Source organism: Thunnus maccoyii, chromosome 9 (genome assembly GCF_910596095.1).
Source record: "Thunnus maccoyii chromosome 9, fThuMac1.1, whole genome shotgun sequence".
NCBI classification, from domain to species: Eukaryota; Metazoa; Chordata; class Actinopteri; order Scombriformes; family Scombridae; genus Thunnus; species Thunnus maccoyii.
The window spans coordinates 18,870,919-18,898,618 of NC_056541.1; the positions used below are offsets into that span (position 1 = coordinate 18,870,919).

Here is a 27,700-nt window from a genome sequence, read left to right on the forward strand (position 1 = left end):
GGTTTGGTTATGAGTGCAAATCAGTGAACAGTTTTGTAGTATTTTGTTTTCTAGTCTGAAATTAATGAAGTAAATGAAAGTGAAAGTTTGTGGATTCTTGCAGAATGGCCTGTCTCCAATCCACATGGCAGCACAGGGGGACCACATGGACTGTGTCAAGCAGCTTCTGCAGTACAACGCAGAGATTGATGACATCACACTGGACCACCTCACACCTCTGCATGTAGCAGCACACTGCGGCCACCATCGCATGGCCAAAGTACTGCTGGACAAAGGGGCCAAACCCAACTCTCGGGCACTGGTCAGTGACAAACACATTCACACAAACACACACAAAGTATCACTCCTGACAATGACCAAAGTTGGTTTTCATCTTTGTGGTGAAGACGAGTTGTTCCTTTGTGTTTTCAGAATGGCTTTACTCCTTTGCATATTGCTTGTAAAAAGAACCACATGCGTGTGATGGATCTCCTGCTTAAACACTCGGCATCATTAGAGGCTGTGACTGAGGTGAGGAAACAAAAGGGAATGAATCAGAATCTCTGTTCTATACTTTAGGGTTAAACATTTTAAGCACATGAATATATTAACTTTAATTAATGCTCATGTCCATTTATAATTCTTCTAATTCTACCTTCCTTTTGAACAGTCTGGCCTGACCCCCTTGCATGTGGCATCATTTATGGGTCATCTCAACATCGTGAAGATTCTGCTGCAGAAAGGAGCTTCCCCCAGTGCATCTAATGTGGTGAGTCCCACTCTGAGATCACAAGATCAGCACTGATAACCAGCTCACCTCTGAAATGGTGGTGGTGTTGTAGTGGTGATACATCTGAGTATGCGGTTTGTCTGTTTGTGTATGAGCAGAAAGTGGAGACTCCTCTCCATATGGCATCTCGGGCAGGACACTATGAGGTGGCAGAGTTTTTACTGCAGAATGCAGCACCAGTGGACGCCAAGGCCAAGGTGGAGATGTCACACATGAAAGCACTGCACAATCCACATATTTATGTCCATGTGCATAAGATTCCTCATATTAGACATACAGTAAATGCACTCACTCTTTAATGTGATACTTAATTTAAAAGTTGGTTTAGCGACTGATTTCTGGCAGTTGAAGCAGACAGACCTTTGTATCCGCTCACTATTTTCCCCTCCCACACATCACATGCCTCTTTTTGACCAGAAATGTAATTGGTGGAGAACTTAGTGATCAATCTGAGTAATTTGATCTGAATGATTAAGTCACAAGAGGAGGCCTTTTACTTCAGGTGTTTCATACATCACTTTAAATGTCATAATAACTGAACCCCTTCCCTTATCAGGATGACCAAACACCTCTGCATTGTGCCGCTCGGATGGGCCACAAGGAGCTAGTGAAGCTGCTGCTGGATCACAAAGCCAACCCAAACTCCACTACCACAGCAGGACACACACCTCTACACATCGCTGCCCGTGAGGGTCATGTACAGACTGTACGCATTCTCCTGGACATGGATGCACAGCAGACCAAGATGACCAAGGTACAGCCTGCCTGCTCACCATTTTACTCTATTCCTTATGTTTGAAGCAATGTTTTATCAAAATGATTTTGGACTGTCAGACTCAACCTATTATTGTGTCCCTTTCCCTGTTGGTGCATCTGTAGAAAGGCTTCACTCCACTTCACGTGGCCTCCAAGTACGGCAAGGTGGATGTTGCAGAGCTGTTGTTGGAGAGAGGAGCCAATCCTAATGCTGCTGGAAAGGTAATAAAAACATAAAGGACTTGGCTGGATGGAAGGAAGCATCAAAATATTTAAAAAGCTGTATGAGATGTACCACATTCTGATAAACCAATCTGTTTTTGCAGAATGGTCTGACTCCACTGCATGTTGCTGTACATCACAACAACCTGGATGTTGTTAACCTGCTTGTCAGCAAGGGAGGGTCGCCACATAGTGCAGCCAGGGTAAAAGACAAAACAGATACACACAATTCATGCTAAATGACTCATTAGCATAACATGCAAAAACTCGTTTTTTCTAACCACAACTCATATCTGTGCTCCAGAATGGCTACACTGCCCTCCACATAGCATCCAAGCAGAACCAGGTGGAGGTGGCTAACAGCCTGCTGCAGTACGGAGCTTCAGCCAATGCTGAGTCACTACAGGGAGTCACACCTCTCCACCTGGCCTCGCAGGAAGGTAGGCCCGACATGGTCTCCCTGCTCATCTCCAAACAGGCCAACGTCAACCTCGGCAACAAGGCAAGAACAAGCAGATGATTTTGGCAGGAAGTTTATTTTCTTTGTGTGCTTATTTGATTTGTGGTGTGTATTTGACCTTTGTCTCTTGGCTCTTATTGTCCTCAGAGTGGATTGACCCCACTCCACCTGGTGGCACAGGAAGGACATGTTGGTATAGCTGATATCTTGGTGAAGCAAGGAGCTTCAGTCTACGCTGCCACACGGGTAAGGCCTTTTTTTAAGTCACATGGTAAAAAAAACAAAAACAAAACAACAATATGAGCTATTCAGGTTAAGAAGGTTTCACTTTGAACAGTTGTCAATGTTATCAAAGCTTAAGCAGTGTAGAAACTACTTGTGCTGTAGCAGATAGTGTCTTAAGTGCTGTAGCATAAATAGCCTGATGATCTCATGGCAGAGGGTTAAGTTACCATCAATATGTGACCAGTTCTTGAGGGGCTCAAATCCCTCAGACCTCTAAAGCACAGTGCAGCTCTACAACAGTGTTTAATCATTGAGTTATATCAAATAATTGTTACTATTATTTAATTTTTAATAAGACAGCAGCCTTAAAATTTGCACTTCTTTGACACAGCCTTGACACAGTTAGAACATTTTAGGCTTCACATGGTCGGTTATTCTTGTTGTAGGGCTCTTGTACTTGAACTTAATATATTGTAAAGGAGGTTATTGTTGCTATTATTATTAGTAGTAGTAGTGTTCCCATCTCATACACAAGAAATAATAGCATCATTGATAACATGCTGCCTGAATGTAGTTTTCTCTCATTATTCTGCTCTTGAAATAATTTTACTTTGTGAATTTTAATCCACTAGTTTATTTAATATTCATGAACAGTTCACCCCTAATAGAAAATATAAATCTGCATAATGTAGTCAAATTAAAAGGTCATTAAGTGATTCCGTGTTTAAGACCTGTTACTATTTTTCTCTCTCCTCTCAGATGGGCTACACCCCTCTTCACGTAGCGTGTCACTATGGCAACATCAAGATGGTGAAGTTCCTCCTGCAGCAACAGGCCAATGTCAACAGCAAAACACGGGTGACTGCCTCCTTCTGGTCATGGATGAAACTGCAATAGAATTAGCCTGGACATGAGTCACGCAGTTACACTGTGACACAATTATAGTATATTACACAGATAGAAATACAGGTTTGACTGTATCAAGGTTCCCCACTAGACCTTTTACACTGTAATATATTATTATTAACATTTTAGTGATTTAGAAGTTTTGGGCACATATGGAAAACATGATATGCTGCTCATTCGAGGAGTAATTCCAGTAACTGTGGCAGTTTAAATTGGTTGCTTGTATATTGATTGATTGATTGGTTGATATGTATATTATATACATATCATGACATGTGCACAAATGGGCTGTAATGAGAAAAAGTTTTTTGTTCTAGAAAAGTTTTGAATAGATGTAGGGCTACAACAATTATTCTTATTACTGAGTGATCAGCTGCTTATTCTCTTGATTAATTGATTAACATTTCCATCACAACTTCTCAGAGCCCAGGTTGACATGTTCAGATTGCATATTTGTCAAAACTCAAAGACATTCAGTTTATCATCATAGCAGACTATGAAAACCAGTAAATATTGACATTTAATAACCTGGAACCAGTGGATTTTGGGCATTTTTGCTTAAAAATGCTTATTAATTTGACAATTTTCCAGATCTGTAATTAGCTTGTGAGGATGTGACTCTGCCACAAGCAAAATGTAAAGGAACACTGCTTAAATGCATTTTAAGGAAAACAAAGTATTTTGTCGGATGAGCAAAACCAGCTGCACTATCTAAGTAAGAAAGTCTTTCTCTCTCTTCCAGCTTGGTTACACTCCTCTGCACCAGGCGGCCCAGCAGGGACACACAGATATCGTAACACTGTTGCTGAAGCATGGAGCTCAGCCCAATGAGACCACTACAGTGAGCATGACTAGACCTTCTCTTCCCTAAAACTCATTCATAAAGTTGGATTTTTAGTGGTCTGATCAATCTGCTTCTTTCTTTCTGTTAGAATGGTACTTCAGCCCTGGCCATTGCTAAGAGGCTGGGCTACATCTCTGTGATTGACGTCCTAAAGCTTGTCACTGAGGAGACGGTTTCCATGGTGAGAAGTATAGAAATGCTACTATGCCCTCAGGATACGGCACTCATGTTATGTGGACATTATAATAAAAAAAATTCAAGTTTTAAAACCGTCCTTCTTGCTCTTGTGTCCATAATTGGGTCTTTTACTCCCTTCTATGCCCTGCAGACCATCACAGAGAAACATCGCATGAGTTTCCCAGAAACAGTGGATGAAATACTGGACGTGTCTGAGGATGAAGGTAGAGCACTAAGATGATTATTTATCACATCAAACTAAAGGAAACAATGTATAATGTCCTACGTTCATGTTATCTAAATATAACTCCATGTTTACGAGGCTGATTTTTATATTTTGATGTTTGTACTGGTCACACAAGTATTCATTTTTCAATTCCCTTTTTGCCCTTTTTTAGGAATTGCACAGCTAACATTAGGTATGAATGTCTCTTTATCTCTTTGTGCGGCATTCATAGGTCGTTGTAACAAAGTGTGTGGCTCCATTTCAAGCTCACCCTCTCCATCTTTATCTCCCTGCCTCTCTCTCTTTCCTCTCTGTAGTGGTGCTCACTGTGATGGTGGCTCTGGTTTCTCATTGGCATGCACCCATAGCACCCATGCCTGTAACCTTTATATGTCTCTTCAATAACACCCTCATTCACTAACTCTCCAAGTGTCCTTTTCCTCGTTATGACAGCTGGTTGTCTGGTTTTTGTGCACTACTCGTTTTTACAGTCACAGCTAATACATACAGATCAACCCAATAAATACTGGATCCATTGTTACTAATTTAAATACAATTTGATTATTAAAACATTAAAACCTGCTCTGTTAGCTTTAGCTGTTCACAGTTGAGTTGTGTTAACATCTTTTTGAAGTCATTGTTTTGTGGGTTTGTCTCCAAGTCAATCTGTCTTGTGTTCCTGCCATGTGAACTGTGTTTGTTAGCTGCTAGTCAGGAGTTGGGGGGCAGTGGTGGTTTAAAAAATTTGCTATAATTCATATTTCGTATTAACAATGAAACATGTGACTACTTGTGTGTGAGAGGGGTTGCTTGTAGTGATGAAACCACAGAGAATTATCACCAGTGGTCATCAGCTCTATGTATCTTTTAGCTCATTGTTTTTGTTTTAGGCCCATAATGTTACTGTGTTGGTTCACTCTCACCGTTCTCATAGTGTTGTTTCATCCTCACCAGCAGCAGTTTTCAGTAAAAAAAAACCCCTCTGTGCACTATCTGCCCAGCACCAAAAAGCACACTAACAGTTAGCTACTAGTTAGTGAACATAGTGGAGCATTTAGCAGCTAACGAGCCAGGAGTTTTCTTCAGGAGTTAGTGGAGACCAAAACAGAGCTAAAAGGAAAGTTAATATTACACTTAAACTCATTAGGTGGACAGAAGCCTGACTCTAAATGAATACTAATGTATAAAAAGGGCGCTGTCTGCTAACATGCTCACCAACTTAGAAATTTATGTTAGTGTTGTGTTTACAGCTTGTTTTTGCTGCCCCCAGGTGGCCAAAAAATATTATTCATAGTATTGCACGTTTAACTTTCAATGGCTAAAGATTACAACACCACTGACAATGATGTCAGAGGACATTATGTCTTGATATTTTTAGGCTCCTGATAATTTAACTGACAGATTGTCACCGTTGCTCTAAATATAGAAGGTAGTCAAGTCACTGTCTTAAAGACACATCTCATATCCGGAGTGGTAAAATGATATTGGCCATGTTATCTGATGCGCACTCTCACATATGTTAACACATCGCCTACGCGACGTGGCACACATGCATATGGTACACAAGACAGAGAATGTCCACGACATGAGCTGACTCATATGAACCCGTGGGAAGTGCACTCACAGAGTCAAACATAGTGTAATGACACCTACCACATCACTTTGGCTCTGGACTGCGTACAGACACCCACTCACAGACTAACACAAGCTGTGCTGATATGGTCACAAGTTAATACACACGGGGAAGACTTTTGTTCCCAGTGAATTCTCGAAAATTACCGCATGTTTTGGGGGGTAAGTAACCGAAACCCACCTCTACTCACATCAAGATATACTGTACATTCAAAGGAGAGTGTGGTTGTACTTTTGTCATGATGTATGTTGTAGTTGGCTGATGCTGTTCTGATTGTCTCTGTGTCTGTATTCACTTCCATGTGTCTTAAGAGTGAATCTCCTTATATATTACTCACTGAGGCAGCTGATGTCTAAAACCTCCAGTTCAGTAACTCAGTTTATTCACTAGACAAAAAGTTTTTGGAATGAGATTATGCTGATGCATGCTCTCTCCAGAGATAGTGCACTGTGCACATCCATAATGCTGCTGTCTCTTACTGGGCTTTATTGGTTTTTTCAAGACTCCAGACTACATTTATCTCTTACTTGTAACGTTTTGGGATTCTGAATGAAAAGTGTTGGACTAAGCAGCCTGAGACAACTGATTACAGAGACCTGCTGTATCGTTCATGTCCTTGTACCCAACTTTTTGTGTTTCTGGTGTTCTGTAGAAGTTGCTGCATTTATTTTTTTTATCATTGACAGTAACAAGAGACACTAATGCCTCATCTCAGCAATCTAACCCCTAAATTACAGAGCCATCTCCTAAATCCTGGGTTATCATGTTGTCTAACCCTTCTAACCACTAGTTAACCCTATTTTTTTTCTTTCTCTCTTTCCCTTTTGCTGTTTCACCAACCTGACCGGTCTGTTCGCTCTCTTTGGCATGTTGTTCTCTGAAGGAGAGGAGCTCTTGGGGACAGAAGGGGCCAGGTACATGAAGATGGATGACATGAAAGACCATGATGACGATTTCCTCTCCCCCAAGAAATCACTGGAGTACGAGAGAGGGCTGGGCACAGCGTAAGGGGGGCTGGGCTGGGAAGCAGGGGAGAGAGCCAATCTGGTAGCCACAAACTAATCGGTGGATAGAGGGGGATGCACCATAGACACTCACTGAACACCAGGGATGAGCACTTGGGAGGAGCTGAGATGTAGAGAAACTTTTTCAGTCTGATATGTGTTTTTCTCTTGTCATACAACAGAAATTACTCGCCAGCCATTCCCAGGATCCCCCGTGTCTCTCCAGAGACCGTCATCCTGAAAGAACACGAGGTAGATCAGGTACTGTACAGAACAGCATGAGTAAGATACTGCAAGATGGCACAGTTTGCACTTAAACAAAGAATTACCATGGCCACTCTTTGACTTGTAATTAAGTCATTGTTTCAGAGCTTTCAAGCTCATCTCATGGTCTTCTAGATTCATTTACCAATAACATCTGGAGTTTGATTAGATGTCATTAAGAATTTTTCAACCCATAACAACCCCATTCAGTGAGTTTAACTAACCAGGTTATGTGGGTAATCCCATGAAGACCATCAGAAATGGCTGAAAGCTCAGAAAAAAGCAAGCATGTGGACTTAAGTCAAAATCAAGTCATTTGTTTGTTGATGTGATTTTGTCAAGATGAAGGGTTAATCTAAACACATAATTTCACTTAAAAGAAAATTTTAAAATGATACTTTTAGGTGACTTTCTTTGAAAGTACATAACATAAAGCAGTTATTTTAGTTTCACCTTTCCTCCTCAATGCTGTTTATCAGGTTAGTGATGTATTTCTGCATATTCTCTGTGAAAAATAGCGCTGTAAAAATGAATACATGGGTATAACTTTTCATCAAGCCATTTCCGTATATTTATGCAGATGTAAGTGATACACATTTGGATTCATATAAAACACAATTCAAAACAATGCTCTTATGTGAACAGTGGCATGAACAGTTGTGTCTGTTGTCTGTTGCAGCAACACACTCCGCTTCCACTGCCGAAAGAATATGATGAAGACTCACTGATTCCCAGCAGCCCAGCGACTGAGACGTCAGACAATGTCAGCCCAGTTGCCAGTCCCATACACACAGGGTCAGCTCAGCAATGATGCAGAAGAAAGCATTTAATGGAGTCTCTGATTAATATCTGAACAAGCAGATAACCGTCATGCTCCGTGTCCAATCACAGGTTCCTGGTCAGTTTTATGGTGGATGCTCGAGGCGGCTCAATGCGAGGCAGCAGGCATAACGGTCTGCGTGTCATCATACCTCCACGGACCTGTGCGGCCCCCACCCGCATCACCTGCCGCCTGGTAAAGCCGCAGAAGCTGACCAGCCCCCCTCCGCTGGTTGAGGGAGAGGGGCTGGCCAGCAGAATCATCTCCCTCGGTCCAGCTGGCATGCAGTTTCTGGGGTGAGGAGGCCACTGAAACTAACGCCAAGATTTATTTTCTACTTTGTCAATTCAAACATATTAATCAAACTTAATTTATCTTTCTTTTTTCTTCGTATTTTTCACTTTGTCTTTGCTCATAAAATAATAAAACCCAATTAATAATATTATTAATCATGTGTAAAAAGCTGTGTTTAAGCAAATCATGACAGTGTGTCAAAGTTCTTAGTAGTTGTTCATTAGATAAGTTTCTTCAGGTTCATCATTTGAAGGATATTCAGCATACACATTGATAAAAGGGAACAATCTTTTGCCTGTATTTGTATTATTTTTGCATATTTTCACTGAATCATTTGCATTTGTTCTCATGTGTCTGCATGCTTTTTGTGCTGCAGACCAGTGATTGTGGAGATCCCTCACTTTGCTGCTCTGGGTCGTGGTGACCGGGAGCTTGTGGTGCTGAGGAGTGAGAATGGCTCCGTCTGGAAAGAGCACCGTAATCGCTACGGCGACGAGGTGCTCGAAACGATCCTCAACGGGATGGATGAGGGTAAGGCTTTAAAATTGTCATGATGGTGTTTATGCATGACCACACCTTGACACTCAAACACATCTCTCTGGATGGTGTTTCATCTTGAGAATTTAATCTTTTCTTATCTCCTCAGAATTAGAAAGTCAAGAGGAGCTTGGGAAGAAGCGAATCCGCCGCATCATCTCCACCGACTTCCCCCTTTATTTTGCTGTTGTATCACGAGTCCAGCAAGAGAGTGACCTGATTGGTCCAGAGGGCGGTTCATTGACAAGTAAACTGGTGCCGATGGTCCAGGCCTCATTTCCTGAGACAGCAGTCACCAAACGAGTCCGTCTGGGGCTGCAGGTGAGATGGGACGAGGAGGAGAAGGAAGGAGAAGAAAGACAGAATCGTTAATGCCTGAGTTACCTGATAAAAGCATGTTGGATGTACTTTGATTGATCGTGGAATGACCTGATCATATCAACACTTGTGCCAAGTTTTCCTGATTTAGTTTTCTGTTGCTTTTTGTTGATTTGCTTTTCACATTTTTAGTGGACCTTTTTTGCTGTTTATTTCACACAGTGCATGCACTTGGCACCTTTATACAACTATGGACTGCTCATTTAGTCAGTGCTGATATGTCTTTTTTTTCTTTCTCACTAATGTATTTATGTCAGTGGCAAAGCCCTGTACTTAGTGTTTTAACACATTATTTTGAGTTACCTAAATATGATTAGTCAAACATTACTTTATAGGAAAAATGATTTTCTTTGGTAATGTTCTGCATTCTTGATTTTGCCATGAGAAAAGACTTTGTTTGAGTTTATACTTATTATCCAGTAGTTTGGTATCATGAATGTCTGAAAAATGTGGTAAAAGGCCTTCTTTTTAGGAGAACTGAAGTGTATCCCTGCACAAAAAGGGGCTCAAGGTCAGCTGTACACCTGAGCTGAAAACCTTTTTAATCTTAGTTATATCACTGTTTGTTGAACCTTTCATCCACTTTTTGTGTGTGTGTCTACACTTTTCAAGTCTTCACGTTCTCAAATATACACACCAAAGACAAGAGAAATCATTTTAGCACACTTTAACACCCTCAGTTATACAATAAATACCTTTTTAAGAGGGCATATTTATAAGAATCCTATGAAACAGGCACTTATAAGCACACATTTCCAATAATCCAACTTCTCTGCCTGTTACATCAAATTAAAGTGCCTTTCTCTTCATAAGCATCCACTAATGATTTAGCCATCACGGTGTTAAATCCTGAAAAAAACTTTAATCAAGGAAAAAATGATATCATTTAATTGGACTGATAACTGTAAGATCGAAATGAGAGAAATTGGGTATGGAACTTTAAATATGCAGATTAATCTCTCTAAAATCAACAATCCAGTCATCAATAACAAGATTCTATTTATTTTGGCACTTTGATAATATACTTTTTTCTGTTTACAATAATTTCAAACATTTATTAAGGTTTCTAAACCAAACGGCCATTAAATGACACATTTTAATTAAATGTACAGTATTGTTTTATCTTATTTAACATGCTCCTTCATCATCCTTTGCAGTTAATATGTTTGTTATGTAAATATTCACCATTTTCTCTGATTAGCTGACTTGAGATTACAAGATCCCATCTGCATGTGATTCATTTTAACAGGTTAAATACAACCACTCTTTACAATCTGCTTATCTCTTTCTCCTGACATGATCTTATTCTAATTCAAGACTCTGATTGCAGTAATGCATATTTTTAACAAACCTTTAAAAATCCTAAATCAAGATTATTCATGAATATGTATGCATTTTCATTATCAGATGGAAACTTGTAATTCCAGTGTCAGAATATGTTTCAGTAAACCAAAATGAAATGTATGAACAGACCTTCTACTGCCTGTTTTGGTTCAACAGCTGTCCTGTAGACACAAGAATGAATGTATGATAAGCTATATACAGTATGTCTAAACTAATATGCTACCACACATGCCATAATCTCTAAGATGGAAATAGTAACTGAATGAAAGTAAAATAGGTGTGGTTATAATTATCAATATTCCTTTAAACAGCTTTATTTTTATTATTTCATTAATTTTAGGGACACATTTATTTAACTAATATGTTGCTGTAGTAATCATGTGATAAATGGCCATGTGAAAAACCACAGTGCCTTTTGCTTTGATATCATTTTTGTATTAATAATTGTAAAAGCTTCATGTTAACACACATTGTTACATTATACAATAAAAATGATTTATTAAGTCCTAAAATCAGTTTGTGTTGCTATTGTCTTTTCAAATGTACCATTTAATCCATGAGGTATTTTATTCACTGTTGACTTCTCTCTCTCTTTCTCTTCATCTTTAATTTTTCCCTTTTTGGTTGTCCTCTCTTTTACCTTTTTTTCCTCATCCATTTTCCCATCATGCATCTTCCATCATCTCATTCCACTTGCAATTCTGTTCTCCTAACATCTTTTTTTTATCTCCATGGCTTGCACGTGTATTTTTGTCTTTTGTCTTATCTCCCGTTTTTCTACCACATCATCAAACCTGTGCCCATGTTATGCACGCCCTCTCCATCATTGACTTACAACCTCAGGCACAGCCAGTTCCAGATGAGCTGGTTGCAAAGCTGTTGGGTAACCAGGCAAACTTTAGCCCTGTGGTGACTGTGGAGCCTCGGCGGCGCAAGTTTCACCGACCCATCGGCCTGCGTATACCCCTGCCCCCGTCCTGGAGGGATAGCCCCCGAGACTCTGGGGAGGGCGACACCACCAGTCTGCGTCTGCTTTGCTCTGTCATAGGTACTGGATGCCACAAGTGGGATTTATGTGGGTGGGTGATTAAGTGTGTGTATGTTTTGTCGACGAGAGAAGTTTTCTTCCATGGTAAGAAAAAATTTATGGAGCAAAATTGTTGATTTCCAGTGGTGGAAGAGCCATAGTTGGATAAAACAAAGTTGCTGTGTTTATATTTGCCAATTTGCCATCTCTATTCTTTCTTTCTCTGATTCCCAGGAGGCACAGCCCCAGCCCAATGGGAGGACATTACTGGCACCACCAAGCTTGTCTATGCTAATGACTGTGCCAGTTTTACAACCAATGTGTCAGCAAGGTAAGTTCAGTTAGCAAGACATACTGTACATTATATCAACCATCATGCCAAAAATTGTGTGGTGTAAGTTTTTGCCATATGAAATAATTTTCTAGGAAGCCGCTTGACTGCCTTTATAAAAGAGACAAAGAATGGATAGATTTATGTGTAGAGTAATACCTGTGATTACATGTCATTGTTTCATCTCAGATTCTGGCTCGCAGACTGTCCTCGGACAGCCGAGGCTGTTTCCTTTGCCAACCTGCTCTACAGAGAGCTGTCAGCTGTACCCTACATGGCCAAGTTTGTGGTGTTTGCTAAGATGAATGAGTTGCGCGAGGGCCGCTTGCGCTGCTACTGCATGACTGATGACAAGATGGATAAAACCCTGGAACAGCATGAGAACTTCACAGAGGTGGCCCGCAGCAGAGACATAGAGGTCAGTTTAGTTTAGAAAGAAGGTCATAGCATCATAAAATTGTAGGTTTCTATTAAGTTTATCTATATAAAGTATTCAAATTGACTTTAAAAAAGGTCTCAGACCCATTATTTGAAGCTATTCAGCAAAGTTTCAGGAGCAGGACCACACCTCAATTACACCACTTCCGGCATTCCTGTAAATACCACCTAACCCTCTCCGCTTCTTCCACTCTCGTATTCTGCGCCCCTCCCTCCCACCCTATTTCTCTCTTCCTGTTTCTTCATGATTCTTCCTCTCCTTCGTAGGGTCCTGAGGGGGTCCGCTGTTGCCCAGGTGCTGCGGCGGGTTCCCCGTAACGCAGTCAGCAACCAAAAGAACTATGCACATCAATTGTTTTCCTCAATAAATCATCCAAACGCATCTCGTTGATGGTGTGGTCCTTGCTAGTGAACTGCAGTTTGGGCAATTATAGTGATGATGAACACCTCATCCATTGTCTTGGGTTGGCTGGGGTTGTGCCGTGCTTTCCTGCACTATATTCTTTTCTCTTTAGCTAATTTTTGTATCGCCTCTTGCAGGTGATGGAGGGAATGCCGCTTCACCTGGAGTGTTCGGGGAATCTTGTGCCAGTGAGGAAGGCCACCCAGCAGCCTCGTTGCTTCAGCTTCCAGGCCTTCAGAGATAACCGACTTCCTGTCTCTGTTAAGGTATTATCATATGACTTCCACTTAACAATTCTGTCTTCAGGATTTTACTTTTTGTAGCTAACTATTACTCCCCTAGCTCCATGTCTGCTCTGCATGTTTGTCTTCATTGCTTTCCTTGTGTGCGTCTAAGGTGAGAGACAGCAGTAAAGAGCCCACTGGATTTCTGTCCTTCCTGCGCAAGTCCACCAAGTATGAAGACAGCCAGCATGTGCTCTGTAACCTCAACATTACCATGCCTCCATGTATCAAGGTAAAGATCTTGAAGTGATCTTGCATTATCAAGAAACACATCTTTCTTCAGATAACAGACTTAAGCTCTGTTTGCTTGTGATTGGCAGATTATTGGAAGTGAAGACCGGAGGCGAACTCTGACCCCGCTGGCTTTAAGAGAAAGATACAGCGCTCTTAATGAACCAGCCATGGGTATGAATCTCCCACTATCCTATTTGTAAATGATTGTACCTGCTTATGTTCTTGCACTGAAACAAGGTACAGAATGATGCTTTTTCTCATTTTTAGTTTTTCCAAAAGATGCAACTACTCCTTTTCTGATCTTACCGCACAGTGTTGCCTTGCAAGGATAATCTCAGATTTACATTTCATAGACTCAGATGTTAAAGTGTCAGTTGTGGTTTGGTGTCTGCAGCATCGATGAGTGCCATGGAGAGGACAGAGCTGAAGATGGCTGTGATTGCAGAACAGCTGGGATTGAGCTGGGCTGGTAAGTGAATGAGAATATACTGAATCTGTGTTTGTGTTTGTGCAGTGTGCGCTTTATGTGCTGTAAACCATCCATGTTTATCTTATGTCTGACAAGCTTGTCTAGCTCTGTGCTGATTAAACAAAGTTATAACATGGCAACCAGCCAATGAAACTAATTATTTTCTCTTTCCCTGCCAAGAGTCATAGCTATTTAACAGACTGGATAGAGCTACTGTGATGCATCGTACCATTTCAAGAACAAGGACTGTTTACACTGTAACAGCATGACTCATAGGCAAAATGATATATATATATTTCCCTCACTTACATGATCTTTTCTGTCTTATTTTCTTCACAGAGTTGGCACGTGAGCTTCAGCTCAGTGTGGATGACATCAACAAGATTCGCGTGGAGAATCCAAACTCCCTGCTGGAGCAGAGCTCTGCACTGCTCAACCTGTGGGCTACCCGCGAGGGCAAAAGGGCCAAGAGTGAGTATACAAGATCTGAGATTGCCGGGAATTTCATCACCCAGTCACAGTCAGATTGTTGTTGTAATGGTATTGCTATTGGTCCTGGATACCCCTCCCCTCCTCTTTCTCCTTGTCTTTTTGTGTCTCTCCTTCATGCGTCTTCTCTGCAGTGGAGAGCTTGTACACGGCTCTGAAGAGTATTGACCGCATGGACATAGTTAACATGTTGGAGGGCCAACCACCTCAGCCTGCGAGACAAGGCTCCCGTGATCTAAGCAGACGCCGAAACAACGAGAGAGAGCACATCTCCCCTGGTATGACCAATGGTAAGCCCCCTCCCCAAATCCCACAGTGCAGCCCTTTTCCCCATATCCCTTTTGCCTTGACCCTGAGTCACCTTTTCAATAAACATACCTCCTCCCTCCCTCCTCTAAAGGCAAATTGAAGTCTGTTTCCTCCTGAATTCTCTCCGTTGTCCCTGTGTCTTCCTTATTCCGTATCCCCCATGATGCTGTTGTGTGTGAAAGCTGCCACAAACATCAACCTTTTGCAGGATTTTACCCCAGCAACATGCAGAGGGACTCAGGACACTCCTACTGCACTACAGCCTCTGTAGTGCCTGTGGTTATGCATTACTCTATGTATTCATTCAATGTGTTGGGAAGTTCTAGAGTGAAGCATACAGAAAAATGTGACTAGACACTGAATCTTGTTTGCAAGCACCCCCCTACTGAAGAGCCTTTGAGCAAAGCACTCAAGAGCCACATAGGGATGAGTAAAGTTTCATTTAAAGTATAATTTATAGTTGTAAGTGTTATTATTGTTGTGAATTTTGTGTGCTCGTGAGAGTCAGATCAATCAGTATTATATGATATAATATAATATTCAATATAATACATAAGACTATTTTTAAGTCACAGATTCATAGATTTTAGTGCTATGATGTCTATAAAACAACAGTGTCATACATGATCAGAACATTGATCAAAAGTCTAGTTTAGCCTAAGAAGTGGCCTTCTTAACAATTGTCAGTCCTCAGTCTTTTACTCCTTATCCTCATGGTTCTCTTCACGCATGCATACCCTACATCTTATTGACTCCATTTTCACCTCTGGACTGGTGTGAGCTCCCTCCTCTTACTGGACTGACTTCTCTTCTCTGTATCCAGTGCAGATGACGAGTCAGTCCGACAGGTGACAGGTCCTATTCTGTGAAAACTGGAGCAATACCCAGAGATGTAACGATGCATAGAAATACGACCATGAGGGTCAAAGGGTGAAAAGGGAGACATTCAGATCACAGCTGCAGTGAATCTGATTACCGTGTATCCGTCCTGTCTGTCTATCTGTCTGGCTACCTGCCTCCCAAAGGTCTTTCCTGCTTTGACGTTCTGCCTAAAAATGCGGTTGTGCTTTGATCGGGACAATACCTGGATATTGTGTCTTCTGCTTAACTAACAAAGATGGGTTTTCATGAGGTTTCTGACTTATATACTGACCGGTTTATACGCAGTACTTAAAAGTTATGCTGACAGTATGGAGGACCAAACCTGACATATATATATATAGATAAAATGAGTCAATGAATAAAATGAAATGAAATGAATTTAGAAATAATTAAGTTTATTTTAAAAAATACATGAATAAATAAGTGGAATGCATAAAGACATTTTAAAAAATTGACTCTATGACAAGAAAGAAAGAAACTGAAAATTAAGTTTCAGGCCACACCCCTTAGGAAAATCCCAAAGAATAAATAACAAATGTGTTAAAGGGGACATATTATGCATATTTCCAGGTCTATATTTATATTCTGGGGCTCTACTGTAATATCTTTGTATCATTTACATTTAAAAAAGCTTCTTATTTATATTATAATGGCTTTTTTGTTATGGAGTCTACGTCAACAAACAATAGTGGTAGGATTTCACTTCTTTTTCTTGTTCTTTACTCAAAATGGAAACTTCTCAAATACATCTGTACATGGTCAGGCCAAATCCGAATAAAATCCAAAATATGTGAGTGGATAGTGTGAACAACCTATAGAACAACCTTAGCAACAACCTTAGCAACAAATGTTATGAAGTGAACGGCTGTTTGTGGGTGTGTGCAACCTATCTGACATCATCATGAGGAGGAAGTAGAGGCAAATGAAGTGTTCAGAGCAGGCTGAAGCCCTGCCTTTTGACTGACAGGGAGCATTTTTATATACCTTCACCTAAGTTTTGGACCTTTGACCATATTTAACATAGACATCCAACATCATAACAGTATAAAAATAACAAAATCACAAAAGGCATGATATGTCCCCTTTAACAGTGACAAAGAATTTTTTTTTTCAATTTCCTTATGCATTTGTTCGTTAATTTATTTATCTACTAATTTATATTTTCTCAGTTAGTTTGACAGGTCAATTTATTCATTGTTTCATTTACTTCAGCTTAATTCAAGTTTCTTCAGCTCCATTCAACAGATGCCAAATTCTTATCATTAACAAAACAGTGTGTTTTACTGAAGAAGCTTTACAGAAAAAAGCAGAAAGTTTATTCAATAGAGGAATCAGTTCTATTGCAGCTTTCTATCTGTTTCTATCTACCTGTCTTTTCCTCAGCTTTGTAAAAATAATGTTGTAGTTTAGCAAATGAATAAAATAGCAAAAGTAAATTTCTCAGGTTTATTCAAGATCCTTTGTATCTCAGAAAATAAAATATTATACTAGATCTATATAGCGTAAGACTTACACCACGTCCTCCAAGCTTTTGTAAGGGGATATTTAAAGTAAATTCTCTCTGCCTGTGGTTGCATGAGGTGTAGTTTGATTCTCTGTAGGGCTAATGTTGGTGCACTGAGTGTCGATCTGGGAGCCCTGTTTATATTCCCTGTGAATCTGTCCCTCTCTCTGTTTCTCTGGACATGTCATCTGCAGCCTAGCCGCCCTCCTCTTCCTCCTTCTCACTCCTCTCCGAACTCTGACCTCATGCCGACCTCATATTGACCTCTGACCCATATCTTTATCTTTTTTTTTTTTTTTTTTGCAGCTAGTCGTGCATTTACTTTATTTTCGTACTTTTGAAAACCCCACTTTTTTAAGTGTCCGCTCTGTGACCAATTCCCCTCACACAGACTGTGTACTCAGCACCCACTGGGAGGGGGGAGGTGACCCTCGCTCTCTCTCACTGTTTCTGTCTGTGTTCATCACCCTTTTATATTCTTCTTTCTCTCTTGCTCTCTTGCTGCCCTTATTTTCTCTATTTCCCACTCTGTCCTTTCCTTCTTCTTCCCATCCCTTCTTTCCCTGCCCTGCCTGTCTGCATGTGCATGAGGCTGACTTTCATCGCCCATTTCCCCCTGTGTTTGCACGGAGACACTGGGATTAGGGGCAGGAGTAATGCTGGTTTGTCAGAGAGTAAGGCTTAGAAACTGCATGCACTGCTGCTTGACCAACAGATGTGTCTTTGCACGGCATGCATACTGACCCTACAGTCTGTCTCTGTTCCTCCTCAGTGATCTGTCCTATGGGGGGGTGAAAAAGGCCACAAACCTTTTTTGTGAACTGTGACACGTGTCCGTTCATGTATGAATGTTGTGGTTGTTTTGTATGTCACTGATTCTATGTAAACTATGTTCATTTGATGGGTTATTGTGTGTTAACAATATTTTAAATGTCTATGTGTGTGTTGTATGAGGGTAAATTTGATGTTGTACCTTTCTTATAAATGTGAACTCATCAGTCTGTCTGAGTGTATCAACGTGAGCGTCTTTATGTTGTATGTTTAAATTATAACTGTTTATAAGTGTTTCGTGTCTTCCATATACATGTATTCCCAGTGTGTCACTATTTCTGTGTACAGGGAAAATTAGTGTATTTCCTTTTACATGTGTTTTTATGCGAGCTTCACTGCTTTTTCTGTATTTATGTCTTTCAGTTGAAGGGTCAGGCAATCATACTCGCCCATTCATGTTTTTCCTCATCTTTCAACATTGAGGGGACTGACAAACTAATTTATTAGTCATAGCAGACAAAAATTCTCACGTTGTATTTTGCACAGTGTCACTAAAAACATAATGCAACAATTGTGGCTTCAGGTCTCGACATACAGTACATTTTATAAACACAAACTAACACCAAATCAATATTTCATATACACATACAGTCACCTGATCCTGGACCTCATTTCTTTGCAAGAGATGAATGTACTAAAATCATAAACCATGTTGCTTTTCTTTCCAAAGTAGACTATGTCTTCTTCCATCAGATAGTCTACAGAGGTTTAATCTTATTGCAGTCATAACTAATCCATAATATAGTGGAGGTGTTTAGAAAAGGGTAAACAGACAATCAGTTGATTTCAGTTGAATTTAGTACTACTATTAAAACTAAAAATGTTTTTGCTGCAGGTTATATTACTGAGATTTAAACTCCCAATGTACTGACAAATATAAAAGGAGTTTGTTTAAAGGATGATCAGGAATTTGTGATAAGGGTGTCTAAAATTTTAAGGAACCTGATAACACAACAGATACCTCACTATTCTGTATTCTGATATTTTTATTCAGTCTTATAAAGCTTCTGAATTATATTTTGTCAATTCTAATGAAAAACAGGCATTAATTGTGTCAAGAGTCCATATATTCCCTTTTTTAAGCTTGTCTTTGCTTTTTAAAGCACTTTTAATATTAATAATGATGCCATAAGACAAAGCACTATACAAAAATGTTTTGTTATTTTTAAATTATTATTAGTTTCTATTGACAACTGACAGCAGTTCAGAGTTTGAGAGAGAAAACAGAAAGTACAAGAGGTACAAGAGGTCTTTCTGGTTGCATGGTGTCACAAATATCTACTGCACTCTCAGCAGTATCCAACCGCAATACTGCCAACTATGAATCAAGTTTCTCATCACCATACAGTATACACATAGAGTATCTCTCTCTCTTGCTCTCTCTCTCTATCTATCTCTCTATCTATCTAAACTTCAGTCATTATAATCTTGAAATGGACTTTTCAACAGCCTCACACTAACAGAGAAGCTTTTTGTGCAATATGCAGGTATTATCTCAATAAAAAATCCTTCCTGCTGTTGTGGCCTTGTGCTGTTGTGCTTTATCATGCCAAGTCTGACTTTAGAGACTGTTGTAGGAGTGACCTGAGTCCACAGCACATTAACAGTGTGCAGTTTCACTTAATATGATTATACTTGAAATACTCATTCAAATTTATGTTTGAGGCAGCAACCATGTGGCTTTCACAACAGAGGGAAAATCCAATCTATTTTTCATTTATGTGTACGCAAATATCAGCATTACTGAGTTTTAATGTTTATAGATGTCATGTTGATTGTGTTATAGAAAAAATATTATGTGAGTCAATGAGAGAGCAAGCAGCTGAATGGAGTGAGCTGTGTGTTTGTGTGTGAGGAGGGAATGAGATTGCCTGCATGCATGCTATCCAGCCTGACAACAATATTAACCTGCCTGTTTTTGAGTGGGGTTGAATGCATGCCTATGTGAGTGTGAGTGTATGTGTGTTAGTATGAGACAGAATGTGAGAGAGCGTGCTTATGGCATGTGTATGTGTGACTAAGTGTGTGTCCCTGCTGGACAGGTGTGTGTCCCAGCCCCAGGTTAGGGGCAGAGGCAGTAATTCCTGTCCATCTCCCTGCAGGTGGCAGCCAGCAGAGCAGCATCAGTCACTGCTGGGCCCGAACCTCAGTCTCAGTCTGGCTGTGTCTGTTGCTGCTGCCGCTGCTGCTCTCACCGTCAGCGCTGGCTGATCGAGCTTGACAACCCCTCTTCTAAAAGCTGCCCTTGCTCTCTTGTCCTAAGCTCTTTGCACCTGTGTTCCAGCTCCTATTGTCTTGGCCCTCCCCTTTCTCCCTCCCCACTCCTTTCCCATTTGTCCCTTCAGCCTCCTCTACTCCTCCCCTAGATGCCCAGCTCCTGGGCAGGGGCACTTACCCCCTCCCGGGGACCCGGTGCTGTAGGGGTGAGGTGGGGAGCGAGGCGGGGGGCCGGGTGTCAGTGTGCCTCTCTCTGTCTCGCTCCAGGTTATGGTCTCGCGCAGGACGAGCTTCTCTCACCGGCCTCCATGCAGTACAGCCTGCCCTCCCCACTGGGCGCTGAGCCATACTGGCAGGAAGTCTCCAGTCTGGACTGTGCACCCATTGCCACTACAGAAGAGGACACCCTCATGGAGATGTCTGATGTGCAGGTGTGGCCCTCAGGCAACAGCCCCTCCCTGGTGCCTGTGGAGGACTCCTCGCTGGAGTGCAGCAATGCTGATGATTCAGAAGGTCTGCTGGGGCTGCCATATGGAAGTCTGGGTCGGCCGGCCAGTCAGGCCAGCGCAGCCAGTGGAGGGGGTGGGGTGCTGAGTGGCTCCATTGAGCTGCCCGAAGACGATTCAGAGATGGGTGTTGACTCGCTCAGCACTGCCACGCCGGCCTCGCTTGGGGGCACCATCGCTGGGATCAATCTTAACGGGCTGAACAATGGTCAGGGGTCAGAGGCAAGTTCGGAGGTATCAGCTGTCACTAGTACGACTGGTGGAGATGCTGGAGGAGGAGGAGGTGGAGGAGGGACGGGCTCAGAGGAAGGGCTTTCTCTTGTTGCAGGACAGCAAAGGGTGTATGCACGGCTGAGTGAGTCACCTGGTCTGAGCTGTGTTGCTGATCGGAATGGAGACAGGTGAGTTTGACCTCTGGCTGCCTGTCAGGTGATAGTGCAAAGTCACAATCACAGCAGCAAAACAATAAACCTGTGCTAACATCCCATTAAACTTTATTGCATGTCAGTGAATTTCAGTTGTAAACTGGATGGTTTTTTAATTCCTTGAGTAGGTAGTGACCGCTAAGGGGTTATGATAAGTTTTTTTCCATGGAACGAACATGTACATACAGTAAATGCTGTAACTTCACATGGTCCATTGTTCTGGATGGTTCACACAAACTTTGCTGAGATGCACATCACCCTCAGGTATCCATTCTTTCCTTCCAGGTCAGGTAACGGTGGAAACGGAGGTGGGGGTGGCTCTTTCCTTTCCTACCTGCAGGAACAGACAGGCCCAGGGTGGATCCCTGTCACTGACCCTACTCAGGCCTGGGTGGGCAATCCACCTAAACCCAGGCAGGCCATCGACAACATGATGTCATCGGTACGTAATGCCATGGAAGGAGACCAATCCCATGTGTCCCAGGAGGCCTTGCTTCAGCCTGTGAGGGACATGGGGCACTCTGAGATCTTACGGGGGCACTTCAGAGGTACCCAGCCATTTGAGAAGGGTTTGGGCTTCCCACACAGGGTACCAGAGCTGAGGGCCTGGGACGACGTGCGCCTAAAGGGCCAGGTGAGGAATTTACTTCTCCCATGTACAATGAGAGACATTTTTGTCCTCTACATCAGTCATACAGAAACTACACATTTTAGGGCAGGTAAATGCTGTATAGACTTCAACTGTAGTCATGCAATGCAGACTGAGCATGAAATAAAACTGCATTTTAAAAAAAATATTATTTCTACACATGGAACTTAAACTATCATATCTCATAGGCTCAACCTGCCTGATAGATGCTGTCAAGTACAGCAAAAAAGTTAAACAGATTTCTTTATGTTTTTTTGGCAGATGCTTTATAGCAGATTGGCCACAATGTTGATCAGACAATCAGGAAGTCTGGTGCATTTTCAGTAGTAGTCCTGCCTCTTCTAGAAGCCATATGTTTAAGTCAGAGTTAAAATTTAAATTACCATTATTCACGATAGATCCTAGAAACATATAGAAAACAAACACCTATGCGCGCGCACACACACACACACACACACACAGAGGCTAGGGCCCAAGATGGGCACAAACAGCATGTCCGGCCAAATATAGCAAGCATTCTCACTGTTGCACTCATGTTACATGATCCCTATCATTCCAACGTGTTAGCTTTCTGGCACAACACTGACACAACACTGACACAACACACTGTAAAGGACAATCTCAGCTTTGAAACTGTCTGAGAGCAGAAATAGACTTTTGCTTTTAGGGCCTTTGTAGGCTTGCTGCTATATATGTACTCTTACTGGTGATAAAAGAGCCAGTTAGCTCGGTCTCACTTCAACTTAATCTGGACACAGTGTGTTGCAGTGATGTATAATTGTGTCTGTATAGTGAAGTGATTGTTTTTGAAGAAATGTGCCTACAAGGCTGTGTGGATGAGAAACAGAACCTAAAGGGAGTCAGGCTTCAGGCGTATTAGTGCTCTTACCCCAGCATACAGAGCCTCGCTGGAGTAGCCAGAGGTATTTAAAGCCCACAGATCACATGGTCAGAAGGACAGAGAGGTGGGAATACAAGACTCCCAAGGTTGCTTTTGCCTGGATTTTATTTCATTGCCTGGGTACTCCTGACTTGACAGTGGGAAGGAGAAGGAAGAGAGAGCTGAGGAAAGGGCCCACTGCCCCAGCTAACAGAAGAGGGATATGAACTGAAAGACACAAAACCAAAGTGCGATTGAACCAGTGACAAAAGGCTGGGTGCTGCAGCTGTTACCTTCTCTCCACAGAAGGCACTGAAGGCTGGGGGAGTGCGTTGTTGTGTGCACATAAACAGGCTGCGTTGATTTGCTGGGGATAAAAGTGGGGCAATGTGGGCCCTGGTAACAGAGCTCCTCTTCAGCTTCGTGCTGCTTGCTTTCCTGGTCATCAGCTGTCAGAATGTCCTCCACATAGCCAGCGGCTCTGTGCGGTCTGTGCTCACCTACATACATGCTCAGCTGGACCGCGAGCTTGGTGAGGTCGAGGGAGTGGCTGATGAAGAGGAGAATGTCACCACAAGAGTGGTCCGCCGAAGAGTCATCCTCAAGGTACTACTACCAAAGAGAGAGAGATAGAGAGAGAGCGAGAGAGAGAGAGAGAGTGAAGAGAGGGACAGAGGAGAGTCAAACAGATATTTGGAGAAAGGATTTACAGGAAGGAAAACAATCAGGAAAAGGAAGAAAATATTGTTTGTTAAAAGGCTAAGGGATGCATTTTATAAAAGGCAGGAATGATACAGGATAGGTTTTGTTGTAATAAAGTTAAATGATTTGCAGGGTTTTCTGTAGTTGAGTGGGCATGACTTAAAGGACCAGCGTGCAAGATTTAAGGGGATCCATTGGCAGAAATATTGGCATTGTTGTGTTTTTGTTACCTTAGAATGAGCCCTTTATATCTACATGGGGAGCGGGTCCTCTTCCACAGAGCCCACCATGTTGCACCGCCATGTTTCTACAATAGCCCAGAGTAGACAAACCAAACACTGGCTCTAGAGAGGGCCTTTTGCATTTTTTGCATTTTTTGCAAGTTTTGCGACACTGTAGATTCTCCTAAACGCTTGGAAGGGGAGGGGGAGGGGAGGGGTATTCAGTTGGTTGCAATCTGCAACCTCACCACTAGATGCCACTAAATCTCATACATGGGTCCTGTGTGTGGCAGTGAGGACACTGTGTACACTGTTAGGAAATGTTGTATGAGTTGGACAATGAGAACAAAGTATGAATCAGATCAATACAACAATAATAATTCATCCTCCAGTTATTGCTGTATGTGAGAATGTGGCTCATCTTGTGCTGTGATGGATGTAAATAGATTGTCTTGGACTTAACACATTTGGACTCCAGTTCTATAAAAAAGCCTGATGGACTCTGGCATTTTCTTCCTACTGTACCTTGGACTCTCTCAGTGCCAACAAACACTATGTGACTTGTGACTGTGTTGATTTTTGGAGGCTTTTGGAGCGTTATCCGGGTCTACACAGGCTCGACCTTCTCTTGTTCTCAGCTCACTTGACTGGCTGCAGGAATTTTTCTGATCTTATAAATAGCGGCGCTGATACGCTTCACATTCTTGGGGTTGTAACAGTATTGTCATGAACCTCATGAATTGTAATTATGAATTTAACTAACAAACATTAGTGAACTCCATGCATCCCAACTGCTAGATTTACATACTTCCACAAGCAACCCTCTAACCCCTCACCCATCTGTTGTTCATCTGCCTCTCTGCATTTGTAATTAGCAGAGTTTATGGCATGCAAATAATGACACAGTGGCAGCTGTGACAGTTATTTTAACATGCTTTAGGTCCATAATTTGCTGAGTACGAATTTACTTTTCACCATCCTGAGTTTACTTACTTACTTGTATACACAAGTAAGTACACCGGAGTTAAAGTCCAGTACTTTAAAGAAGATATACTGGCTTTACTTAAATAGTTCTTTGATTCAAATGTAAAGGCAATGCAGTTTCTGGTTTAATAAAAGAAACGTTATTTAGGAATACTTCTCTATCCACAGGGTGATGAGGTTGAAGATCTTCCTGGGGAGCAAGTAAGCGAGGAACAGTTCACGGACGAGCATGGGAATATTGTCACAAAAAAGGTCAGTCATTTTAACATGTTTTTATAGTGTTTTCTTAGGGTTGCAATTGTCTATTTTTGTTATTGTCAACAAATCTCATGTGCTAAATGAGCCAAATCAACAACTCTTATATCCATCACCATTTCATTATATTTCACCAACTCTGACTTTTAATTTTTCAACTTGATATCCATTCTCTGCTTTCACCCACCACTCTCTCCCACCCTCCTGTGTGTATGTACATGTGTGTATGTGTTAGGTCGTACGTAAGGTTGTGCGCAGAGGCAAGGGTTCAGGTGAGGAGGGGGTTCAGGAGGTGAGCGTGGAGGGTTCACTGCAGGATGCCAACGAGCTGGAGATGGATGCTGAGCAGTTCATGAACTACGCCATCTTGGGCCGGGACAGCAGCAAGGTGGGCTTCTGATCTGCAGGCAGCTCTCTGTTTGCAACACCTGAGGCTCCCATTAGCTAGGACATGCAGGGAGCACTTAGAGCCCAAATGGACTGAATCAAATCAGATGATACAGCTGAACACCATCTGATGTCGGCCTGTTTGATTTAAATCCATCATGTACCTTGGTGCTAGTGAACAGGGGACTCTGTGCTGCAGTGAGCTGGAAAGTCTCACATCTTTGTGGTTTCACAGGCATCCCCCAAAGGTGCTTAAGTAGCTTAACCTGCATGAGCTTCAGTATGGTGTAGTGTCAGGCTGAGAGCACAGTTTGTGTGAGTTCTCATGATCTTAAAGGCTATAGCCCTGTTTCATGATGTGTCAGTCCTAAACCAGTAGAGAAGACTGAGTGTAAAGTGTGTTTGGTTAATTGTTTGATTGGTGACCTGTTACATTAATCTCCATTCAGATATTCCTGTTCATCTTTTGTATGCAAGAGAAACAAATGAGGCCAATTGCGCTGGCGCTGTTATTGCTTTGGGTGAAATACTCACTGACAATTCAAGGGTTTCATCATTTTAGTCATCACTAAGCTGCACCTTCAATTCATTATGTTTGTTTCTTACACATTGATGATTGAATGAATCCGTTTTGGCCCCATCACTTAACTCAATGATTCCTCTGTCTATTTTACCTTCATTAAAGTCTGTGGTCATTCAACTCTGACTGTGTGCTGTATCACTCAAACCTACAAGACTCTCTGATTCAGAGTTCAGAGCTGGGTCAAATATTATTTGTCATACAAGTTTTTTCATATCTGCATAAAGTAGCAGATGGTTGGGGTTTTATCACATCAAGACGATTCATACTTCAAGGGTGTCCATCAAAGAATGTGTTGTTATGATTGTGTAAATTTTCTTGCACTTAGTGTTTTGTCTTATGTGGCCAAATCCCACCCATCTAGCTCAAGAGATCAAATTAAAATTGTATTTGCAAATATAATTTGATGCACGTCTCTGAATTCCAAATACTGTAGATGTTTCTGTTTCTTATCTTCAACTGTCTTTCCACTGCCACTCATCACTTCTGTCCTTCCTTGACATAATTTCTTTCTTTTTCCATCCTTTCCTCTCTCTTCACTTATTTGTCTCTCACATTTCTGTTATTTCTCCTCTGCTATCTTTCCTGTTGTTTATCCTCTCTTCCCTCATGGCACCATTTCCTCCCTCTGTTGTTCCACCTGTTTTTCGTCCTCATCTCTCTGCCTTTATCACTTCTTTTCCTTCATTTTCCTCTTTCCTCAACTTTGTCCCTTACTAACATTCCCTCAACCTCTTGTCCTGCCCTTGTCATCCCACCTCTCCTCAATCCTTCCCCCTTGTTGTCCCTGCACCTCTCCTGCTGCCAACCCCTTCCCCCCTGATGAAGCCCGATACTGTGGATGTGAAGAAAGGTGCTCAGATAGTGAAATGTGCCAGTCTGCGGAGAGTTAAGCAGTGAGGCAGACTGAGTGCTGCGTCCCCGCAGGTACGGGACTGACCCACAGTGCCTCGACTGACCTGTGGGCAAAACCATTTAATCCAGTCTCTCTGGATTAAATGTACATTAAATTCAGTACTAATGATATGTAATGTGATGCTGGCACAGCAAAATGACACATGAATCTTCAGTTTGACTAATGATTTAAATGTAAAATGACACTCAAAAGAAATTTAAAAACTATAATAAATGAAACTCTGGAAAAAGAGTAATATAGATATGAATTTGATACACAGACCTTCAGTCAGTATCAATGCAGGTTGTATGGAGTAAGCAGACATGTCAATACAAACCTGAGGTGATCTTTTATGCATCAGTAATTTTGTTTTTAACCTCATTAATTTTAAAGAGTAAATATATATTTTCTCCCAGTTTTTACAAACACATCTTTTACAACATGAATAATCAAAAAAATCAGGCTGCTTGCCATCTGGCAAATGCTTTGTTATGTTTATCTCAGATGTATGTAATTATATTTGTGCATAATGCAGACATGCAAATATATGTATTGAGCACAGAGTGGATTTTTGTTTGCTCAAATTAAATTAGACTTTTTGTGATAATTTTTCTACAACATATAATTACAATGTTGGGAAGCAATATTTTTCAAAAATGAGACAAATATAATTCCATACAGACCAGACAACACAAGTCTGATGCAAATAAATCATCAATGTTTTGCAATCAATTATATTAGGCTAATTGATTTCCTTGTGCATGTTGTGACCAGCTTAAAAAAGGGGTTGGTACAATGTGCTCACAGCAGAAAACATCAACAAAAAAGGATGCTGTAAAGAGACTGCTCTCAAGGTCAATGCTAGGCCAGTTGTGTGTCAATTGCTATCTGGAGCCACCATGGTGTGTGTGCGTGTGTGTGTATGGGTGTGTGTGTGTG

General features: G+C 41.5%; 1 protein-coding gene across 1 annotated transcript in view; it reads left to right on the forward strand.

Annotated features, from left to right (window-relative positions):
* Positions 1–27,700, forward strand: part of ank1a (ankyrin 1, erythrocytic a) — a 108,634-nt gene that overhangs the window by 77,753 nt on the left and 3,181 nt on the right. Inside the window, exons 11-45 of the mRNA XM_042421220.1 lie at positions 104–301; positions 412–510; positions 650–748; positions 868–966; positions 1,326–1,523; positions 1,649–1,747; positions 1,852–1,950; positions 2,052–2,249; positions 2,355–2,453; positions 3,192–3,290; positions 4,081–4,179; positions 4,271–4,363; positions 4,511–4,583; positions 4,758–4,778; positions 7,102–7,222; positions 7,405–7,483; positions 8,166–8,281; positions 8,378–8,602; positions 8,977–9,131; positions 9,247–9,458; positions 11,703–11,907; positions 12,121–12,217; positions 12,407–12,635; positions 13,196–13,324; positions 13,455–13,574; positions 13,663–13,747; positions 13,971–14,045; positions 14,385–14,516; positions 14,669–14,824; positions 20,545–21,184; positions 21,494–21,936; positions 23,102–23,343; positions 24,813–24,896; positions 25,135–25,287; positions 26,695–26,793. Of these exons, the coding sequence (XP_042277154.1) occupies positions 104–301; positions 412–510; positions 650–748; positions 868–966; positions 1,326–1,523; positions 1,649–1,747; positions 1,852–1,950; positions 2,052–2,249; positions 2,355–2,453; positions 3,192–3,290; positions 4,081–4,179; positions 4,271–4,363; positions 4,511–4,583; positions 4,758–4,778; positions 7,102–7,222; positions 7,405–7,483; positions 8,166–8,281; positions 8,378–8,602; positions 8,977–9,131; positions 9,247–9,458; positions 11,703–11,907; positions 12,121–12,217; positions 12,407–12,635; positions 13,196–13,324; positions 13,455–13,574; positions 13,663–13,747; positions 13,971–14,045; positions 14,385–14,516; positions 14,669–14,824; positions 20,545–21,184; positions 21,494–21,936; positions 23,102–23,343; positions 24,813–24,896; positions 25,135–25,287; positions 26,695–26,766 (5,343 nt within the window). The 3' untranslated portion in view covers positions 26,767–26,793. The remainder of the gene's footprint in view (positions 1–103; positions 302–411; positions 511–649; positions 749–867; positions 967–1,325; positions 1,524–1,648; positions 1,748–1,851; positions 1,951–2,051; positions 2,250–2,354; positions 2,454–3,191; positions 3,291–4,080; positions 4,180–4,270; positions 4,364–4,510; positions 4,584–4,757; positions 4,779–7,101; positions 7,223–7,404; positions 7,484–8,165; positions 8,282–8,377; positions 8,603–8,976; positions 9,132–9,246; positions 9,459–11,702; positions 11,908–12,120; positions 12,218–12,406; positions 12,636–13,195; positions 13,325–13,454; positions 13,575–13,662; positions 13,748–13,970; positions 14,046–14,384; positions 14,517–14,668; positions 14,825–20,544; positions 21,185–21,493; positions 21,937–23,101; positions 23,344–24,812; positions 24,897–25,134; positions 25,288–26,694; positions 26,794–27,700) is intronic.